Source organism: Fragaria vesca, linkage group LG6, assembly GCF_000184155.1.
Source record: "Fragaria vesca subsp. vesca linkage group LG6, FraVesHawaii_1.0, whole genome shotgun sequence".
Taxonomy (NCBI): Eukaryota; Viridiplantae; Streptophyta; class Magnoliopsida; order Rosales; family Rosaceae; genus Fragaria; species Fragaria vesca.
Window position 1 is genome coordinate 24,741,500 of NC_020496.1, and position 9,608 is coordinate 24,751,107.

General features: G+C 38.9%; 1 protein-coding gene across 1 annotated transcript; it reads right to left on the reverse strand.

Moving 5' to 3' along the window:
- Positions 1-1,766: 1,766 nt before the first annotated feature.
- LOC101313337 (exocyst complex component 7-like) lies at positions 1,767-4,160 on the reverse strand. The gene has a single exon (XM_004305713.1). It carries the CDS (start codon positions 4,158-4,160, stop codon positions 2,289-2,291), a length of 1,872 nt encoding a protein of 623 aa, XP_004305761.1. The 3' UTR covers positions 1,767-2,288.
- Between the last annotated feature and the right edge of the window lie 5,448 nt (positions 4,161-9,608).

Consider the following 9,608-nt stretch of genomic DNA (forward strand, 5'->3'; position numbering starts at 1 on the left):
TTATTACCTGAAATCGTCTTAATAAACACATCAATACCCCTCTAATCATGAATTTTTATATCTCTCTAATTAGCGTGGGTATCCATCTTAATCAGCCCGTAGGTTTTAACTTTCCATACCATGCGCGCATTTAGATTTTTTTACTAATCACTTGGTGTCATCTTAGTTGATGGATTTTCATTTTTATGTACAGAAATGTAGATGTATATATATCCTACTAAATACAGGAAAACAAAAACAAAAAGGATTTGGTGCATCTATAAACGAAGGGTAAGAAATCTCGCATAAGCTCTATATAGTAATGAGGCTACTCACTCTGTTCGGTTTCTTAAATATTAAAAGAGCAATGCTAGGGGATTATGAACCACTTTTTCAGTACTATAGTATATTTCTATCTTACCTTTATATGACAGTTGATTTGATGTAGCAGAAACACCAGTTTTTTCAGAGGTGCCACTGATGAACCAAGTGATCGAGATTGTTCGATCTTCTGTTAGCAGTTGCGGAGCCAGCCCAGGCTCCCTAACTCCCTAAGGTTTACGTCCTGGTAAGAACTTTCAGGTAAAAAAATAACCTACTTCACCTCTTGTTAACGCCTCTAGTTCCCTGAGGTTTATAATCAAGGATAACAAGTGGTGATGAACAAGATTCACCTCTGAAATATGAGGCTTTTTTTTTCTTTTTTTTTGTTGGTCGTGAAAATATGAGGCTTTGATCATGCATATGAGAATAATCAGAATATGGATCTATTTTGCAATTTCAGCTATTGTACGCTTAAGTGGCTTTTGATTGATCATACCACTTCAATTGAGAATATGAGGCATGCTTTGCATGATTACTCAGTTCACAACATTTAACATGACCATTGGCAACTATATCTGAAAATAGTTCAGGTTTTGAGATTTAAAAAGAGATGGATCAGTAATGGTACCATATTGTAGAATTGTGTTTTTCATGTCAAAAATGTTACTCTCATTGTCTATTAAAATAAAATATTGGAGAAAACTAAATATTTTAGTTCATAGGTTTCATTATCTAGTCTAGCAATAGCATTAGTTCTAGCTTGTAGTCTGCTCTTTTTAATTCCATTTGCGCAATCTTATGTTAGGCTTGTTTTAATACAAGCTTCACTGCATGATTTAATTTAGTTTACCTTGTATTAGATACACTAGCTACATAATCTGGTGTGAAATAAAACAAGATTGTTTGATATCATCTTATCCATACATCTATATTCTATCGTCGGGTACTCTGGTCATTTATCACATCAACATAATGCAATTACATACATATTCAGCCAACTTGTTACTGGCTAGCCCTAGTTATTATTTCCCTATTTCGTTTAGACATCGGTCGAGTTTAAAAGTTCGAAGAAAGGAAAAATAACAAGAACAATGATAACAAATTTCATCTCACACCAAGAAATATGGAAACGAGGTAGCATGAGCACCTCAATGGTGCATTTCCAAAGGGACGATGAACGCTCGGAGTAAGATGCATACTTAATTAGACATCACTAACAATGCATGACTTTCTAGTAAAAACTAATGTACGTGCACTTTTCTGGTTGAAATCTGACTGACAAATATGCATAGACTTCCAGTACATCTTCAAAGTAAAAATGAATTGGGAGAGGACACTGATACTATAGTGGTTCATGAGAAGTATAAACAACTTAGAACGGTTTTCATTGACATTTATTCTACATGCACTTGCTAAAATCCGAAACAACTACCATAAAAGCATCTCACTTGACCAGAAAAAGGCAACAACAAGGTCTGGATATCACACCTGAAGGGGTGTGTTGGACATTGCTATTATAGTCAAGAGTCATCTAAGATCCCATTTTCCAAATTTGCCTTATCAAAGGCTAAAAAATGTGACAACAGTATACAAGTCACCTGGAGCTATTACAAGAAACTGCTTCGTAATATTAAAAAGAGTGAAACAAAGAGCACACACAAACCAGGATTCCAATATGAACAAAATGAAACAAAATCTAAGACGTGGTAGTAATAAATGGCATGCTTACAGCGCAGAAGCATTCGGGCTTGGATTCTTGGCCACTCTGTAGAGAGCTACAACTGAGATCTTCACAAAGAATGTGAGTTCCCCCAAATCAACAGAATATTGAACTACATATGACTTTTAATGTAAATGGAAAGCCCAATGCAGCTCGGATATCAGATTGACCAGCTCCGCATCACCCGAACACTCCACAAAAAATTCAAAGAATGTATCCTAAGCTTCTAAACTTGCAAAACTTACTTCAACTAATCACATTATCATTAATTCGATCTCCTCCTCAAGTGCTGGGACACAGAGTATCCTTCAAAGAAATCCAGGACAGCAGTTTCCAAATCCTCGACCGAATACTTGATGTAGTTTTCTGGATGCTTCCCACTCTCTATATGGCTCCTGAACCGACCAAGGAAGGATCTATAAGCAGGGATCAACTTCTCTGAGATAGATATTCGCAGCTCCTCCCTAAGCTGTGAATCAGGTACCAACCAAGTAGCTTGAGTCCTATGGACCTCCTCAAAGATGGCATTAAAAGACTTGAACCTCTCTCTCAAAGCACTCTTTGAAACCCCAGAAGAGAAACTCCCACTCACATGTAACCCCTCATCTCGCAAACAATACAACACCTTCACCCAAGTAGCTCTCTGGTAACTAGTGGCTGCCTGCCGGAACTTCCCGGTCATCTTCCTCAAGTAATCGTCCCCGATCATTTCCCTAAGTTCGGGGGACCCTTTGATCTTCTGAACTATGTAATGAACATTGTTCATCATAAACAAATGAGCAATGGAAGCATCCTTATAATGCTTAGACTTGCCATCCAAATTAAATTGCAAAATCACAATAATCCAAATCAAATGCAAAGCCAACGGGGTCTTCCCCTCCAACTCAGCAAACTCCATATCCGGCGTGGTGGGGTCGCCGGAGTAGCGCGACCCAGTGGAGGGTTTCGACACAATAAGCTCATTCAAAGTCTGCTTATAATCAGATATCAAAGCTATATAATTCATCACATACCGAGTCAAGGGATGAATTGTACCACCTGGCACCGGCACCCTTGACGGCTCACGAAGCACGGCGTTTTCAAACTCCGAAAGTATCCCCCTCGCCGCCTCCGCCAACCTTGACAAGATCTCCGCCGCCTGAATCCTAATTGACTCGGACGACTTGGACTCAAACACGGAATCTATATCAGGAATCAAGTCAAGCAGAGCATCATGTAAGTCAAGAATCTTAAAGAGCTTCTCGGGCGAGCGGCGGCTGATGCTGATGGCCTCGGCGAAGTTGAAGAGCTGAATGGCGGGGCTCTTGACGGTCTCCATGAAGCAGGCGTCGTCGATGGCGGTACCGATGCCCTGGAAGATTTGCTCGCAGAGCTTCTTCTCGCTAGCGAAGACGATCCTGATGCAGGCCTTGGCGGCGCGTATCCACCGCCGGATCTTGGCCTCCAGCTGCTCCCACTGAAGCCTCTGCACGTCGCCAATGCTCAGCTTCTCTATCCCTAGCCGCCGGAAGCTCGAATCCACAGCCGACTTCCTGACGCTGCCGTACACCTGGATGCACTCCCTCAAGTACCCGGCGGCGATCATCCTCTCGGCGATGTTGCGGAGGTCGACGACCGCATCGGAGGGGATGAGATCGAGCTCGCGGATGCTGCAGGTGGACCTGTAGCTGGAGGTGTTGGAAGAGTCGCCGCGGCGGAGGAGGTCGTCAGCAGCGGAGGATCTTGGAGTGGAAGAGCCTTCTTCGTCGGCGGAGAAGTCGTCGACTTCGAACTCGGCGCTGTGGTCGTTGTGGGAGGCGGAGGAGAAGCGGTGGCTGGAGGAGGAGGAGGGATCGAGAGAGTCGGGCTCGATGGGGGAGGTGTGGTGGAGGAGGATGTTGCGGAACTCGTCTTCGAGTCTTGCCATGGCGATCTGGATGGCGGAGTTGAGCTTGGCTTGGTCGTCCTCGGCGAGGGAGGCGGCGGACATGGAGCGTTGGATTTCATCGACGGCTTGCAAGTAGCGATCGACCTCGTCGCGTTGGCCTTCGAATATCATACGCTCGCGGGCCTCCTCGGAGGCGGTGGAGTCCCAGCGGAGGATGATCCTCTCCGCCGCGTCGAGCTCCGGCGGGGAGGACGGAGGTGAGGGTTCCATCGGAGTAGGAGGCTGAGCTGAGCAGAGCAAAGCTTGACTTTTTTGGAGTGGCGATAATGATGGTGGTGATGAGAAATTGAAATTTGGAGAAAATGAAATAAAGATTAGTCTTCAAAGGCAGGAGCTTCAGAGATTACTAAATTTTTCTCCTTTCTTTTTTTGTTTGGGAAAATTATTTGGTTTCTTTTTTTCTTTTGGTGTGGGATTGCGGTGGTTAATACTTAATAACGAGGGGGGACTAGAAATGAGAAGCAAAAAAAATGGGGGGAGTTGCTTTTTGACAGTGTTGACTTTTAGTCAACGTCCAATGAGATATGTACGGTTAAAACAACAAGACGGCAGTTCAATTAGTGAAGTGAATCTAACATGGAGTACTGTACTGTAGTAGGTAGTATCCAATTACATGGCAAGTTTTGACCGTGTTTATTTTTAGACATGTTCCAAGGTCTTTGGTCTGTTAATTAAGAGAAAGATGGATATGGTGGTTTTACGTTTTCGGATAGCAAAGATTATAAGATTATATTTTTCGTCTTGTGTTTTATGTAAATTTTTATTAAATAAGTAAAATGACAGTCTTAACGCTTGTATACATTAATCTTAATCAAATAATTAAACTCACTAATGTTATCTCGGATCAAATTTATGCAACATATACACATAAGCTGATTGTATTTCTGGTTATGAGCTGGTGACCCATTTTTGAGACATGGTACTTCATTTAAAGTTAGCATATACATGTCAAGCAATATTTATTGCATGTTTTGTAATTTTCTAAAAGACCACATGTACATGACTAATAGCAGAACCACATACAATTTTCTACAATTATCGGAAGCAGGGACGGAGTCAGGATTCCAAAACCACCTAGGCTGAATTTCCTTTGTTAAAAAAAAGTAAAATGTATGAATATAAATAAATTAATAATGCTAATATCTGCATTAAAAATACATGTGGCTTCTTAACACCCGACGTTAAGATCAATCTATACGAGTAGAAGTGATATTGACTAGCTTTCAGAAGATAATTAGATTCACATCCTCAAAATGTCAATATCGATTGATAGCACACAACATGTTTTGATAATCGAAATAAAATTGAAGGGAAAAACTATTTGTTAGAAAAAAAAAAAAACAAGGCTTATGTTTGCAATAGTCGGAGACTAGACGAACTTAATATGGACCAATGGCTCACTTTAAATAAAATACAAGGTGAATGTGCCATGTAGAATAGGATCTGTTTATATTCCAATCCTCATTTAATATAATATAATAAGTTTTGACTACTTCTAATTATTTTTTTATCTGGGTTTTAGGGTTTATTACATATAATATAACCTATTCTATTTCAAAATTAGAGAAAAACTGTCAGGGCTATAGCCCAGAGACAGTTGCACTATCTTCCGTGTCTGATCGGAAGAGTCATTTTTCGAATCGAGTATTATGATGAGTTTTATTCCGGAATTTCATATTTGTTCTACTATTCCTAAGATAAAAGTGAAGCTCTACAATGATGTACTAGCTTAACGAGGGCTCAAATATTGGCTCAGTGTGTGTTTGCAACATCTCCGGCCTTACTCCTCATGCGGTAGTTCTTCGATTCATATGTCTGGCTGCTGGTTGCTTTCCATGTTCTTTAAGGAATCCTTTTCAATTATTGAGGTTCACTCCTTTGCAGGCAAAATTGGGATGCTAGGAATAACCAAATATTCAACAATGTTCGATCTTGTGCGTTCCAACATGATTGATCATGTTGTTGCTTACATTGGCTTAAATAATAGGAGTTGTAACCCTCCTTTTATAAAGCCTCCGAGTGCGTCTTCCAATCATATTCTATGGAAGTCCCGGCCCCTTTTCAAGTCTTCAAGTTCAATTTGATATATGGTTCGGTAAAACCCTTAAAAATGATATTGCAGCTGGTTCATTATCAGAGATTCAAATCGTTACCCTATATATCCTATCCTTGATAGTTCCTGTTGCCTCGGCATCACAAATGTGCCTGTTGCTGGGGTAGCGCTCTCAAAGACAGTCGTACTCAAGCTCTCCGTATCAACATCACCAAAACCTCAAGCGGAATGCGACTCTTTGCTAATCATCAAGTGCATGCATTAAGAAGTTTGTGTAATACTTCTTGGCGGCTCAGGCACTTGATCGATGACCTGTGATATCAAAGATTTAGCTTCAAAAATTTGAAGATATCATTTTCCCTCATGTTCTTGGTGGATGCTATTACTTCCTTTGATCATTATCTCCCTAGCTAACCTAACAATTGATTTCAAAATTTCCATTTTAAAAGTTGTCCTCTTCTATCGAATCAACAATTGAAATGCAAGCAACAATTATCTTCCATGAGTCAAGCTCACAATAATTTACTTATAAATGGGAGACTTTTACTATTAAATCCAAGTTCAAATGATGGGGCTTAAGATATTTATCAGAGAGAACAGTTTATAGACCATAAGAAAATGTGAGACTTTTTGTAATGTGAGGCATGAAATAATAATGGTAGGTTGGTTCTTTGTGTTGGCCGGATAGTGCCAACACGACAAGGTCATGATAAGACGTTAACACAAAGACAAGGTTGTATATAGTATTAGTGTATTACTTAAACCTAAGACAAGAAAGAGTGAAGGATTGGTGAATGAATGAATCATGTTTTCTTTGAGACTTAATTGAGTATTGAATGTTGACCATTCAGTCAAAGTTTTGAAACGAATCGATTATGAATAATACTCTTTTTACATTAATCTTAGACGCTGTGTCCGACTCACCCGTCTTCCTCTTATTTCTCTACTTAATTTTATCCCAACAGGTTACCACAAATAAAAGCATGCTTTTGAATTTCCCTTCATCAAAACCAGAATTTATAGAATCAATGGTGATGTAATGGTCCCAGCTGCAAACATATGCTTCATGATGCAGTTCATCAGTTCAATAGATGCCTGATAGCGAGTCCAAATCGATACGTGCAAGTAACAAGTAAGGATTAATTAATTTACACTTAGCAAGATAGCAGGGACGTCTAGCTCTCTATGAAAGAAAAACAACAAGGCCGGGGAATTCGAACTCGAATGTAATGAGTTTCATATTTAATCAATTAAGCGAATTTCCTTTTTTTGGAAATTTAGATTGCGGAACAAGGCGCAAGGAATCGTATTTTCTCAATTAGACTACTTAATTAGAACCGAAGATTGTTGATTTTTTACGAGAGCTCATTCCATTCTCCATTGCATGTTTGCAACAGGAAGGTTTAACCGTTTAACTCGAATTAATCTTAGAATGTTAACAAAATCACTGCATCCTGATGAAGCAATAGTCTAATACCTAACTAAATTGATTGAATAACATAAATCCGTCCCCGTCTCCTGGTTGCCTGGCCCTTTGCCATCCATAGAGATGCAAGCCCTTGTTTTGGCTAGATGATCGATCGGAACATTTAGTTACCAATATTTGACTATATATCATGCATGTATAACTAGGGTCTTGGGCAACTCTTGGTTTCTCTACCTGTTAGGTTGGTCGTCCTTGAATAGTACACAGTCTTTGCAAGGCGCACACAGGCTTAGGTGTGCAATCACTTCTCATCCCTTGTCCTTAATTCTCTTCCAACCACAGGCGCTTTTCTTCTCCATCCATAGTCTCTGCACATGCATCTTCAAGCACTCAAGCTCTTTGATCCCGATTTCGGAACCGTTCGCGCGCTCCCGCCCTGTGGATGTTCTTTAATCAAAGGATATCTGTTCGTACTCTGAGTTCCGCCCTACCTCGCTCGAGTTATACGTAGCAATTTACAGGCACTGTTTGCCTTACATACAGCCGGATTTGACGGTGAGCCCGACCGCCGGCGAAACTAAAGCTGTTGTGGTTAGCGAGCTGCTAGCTAGAGGTTGTTAATTTGTAACAATTTTTTGGACTCAATGATCGAAATTTTCTCTATACACCCTACTTGTTCGAAGAAAAACCAAAATTTAGCCCACACTATTCCCTAATTATTACTCTAGCTTAGCTATATAAAGATGATTCATTATACTTAATCGAAAAAAGAAAGAAAAAAGATGATTCATTACACACACACAATCTTTGCCAGCGAAGGACGATCGAGCATGGTTTGCTGGGGGTGACCTAGATTAACTTCTCTCTAGCTAATTAACTAATGAAATCATTATTAGAATTAAACTTAATCTGTTTTATTAAACCAAAACAATTAAACAAAGCATGCATAAAGAATCAAACCGATGATCGAAGTTAATGAAGTCAACTAATCTACTGCCAAAATAGGCAGACATTCACGTGCATGCATGCTTGCACGTACGCACAGAGTAATCTTACAGCAATGAATTAGTATTTTAGTTAATTAATTAAGCCGTAACAACTAATTAGATCAAACTAGCTAATATTAAAGCATATATATTCCTCGCTCGCAGTATTGTCGTTTCAACATAGATTATATATTAAGCAGCAGTATGCCGTATGGTATTGGTTGGTGGCTCTCCTGGCTGGAGCTATAGCCCAGAGGCCACAAGAACAATCTAGAACTATTAATTTCTCATCTATAGTTTTGCACGAGTGTTTCAGGCTAGCTGTGTGTTGCTTCATTGCTCGGTCTACACTGCTTTCTGTCTGCGGATTCATTTCAGATGATATTAAGCAATTCACAATGATGATGAACAGAGCTAGCTACGTAGGTCGACAAAGAGAGCATCGATCAATTCTATATATTAAAGGTGTGATCGATTATGATAATCAGTGGGAGAGACAATTAAGCTAATGAAGGAACAAACTAGCTAAGAGTGCTAATGATAGAGAATTCAGTACTTCTAAAGTGAAAATATCATCTTGTTGAAATATATACGGCGACACCAAATATGATTACATCGATCTGAATTCATTGTTAAAATTTGCAATAATCAAGTTTTCTATATGCATATCGAGTTTCATAAAATTGGACTAAAAAATGATGAATACGTTCCGATCACTTGGGGTTCGAAGACCAACCCTATTTGGCTAATTCGGAGATGAAAGAAATGAGGTAGAGGGCTTTAATAAGACCTAATTAAGATTTATAGCCTTAATCCTTTGTGGCATGTTATGTCATATAGACACTTATCAATTTAATAAATCATGTCATTTCATTCTTAGCTAAAAATACAATCTTAACCTTAATAATTAATGGATGCTACATATTGATATGTAATATTTTCTTACCATTTTAATATGGATGCGTATATACCAAATTGAATTAATTTATTCATAATAATGACCAAGTTAATTAATAACCATACCAAATTAGGCTTTTATACCATAAATCAATTTCGTAAATTTATTAAAATTTCCTTCTATCTTTGTGAATCGAAATTAAGTTCTATTTTAATATTTTATTTTTACAGTTTAAAATTATGATATCTATATATAAGCATATTCTTTATCGAATTTTTAAAAATAAAATAAAAAA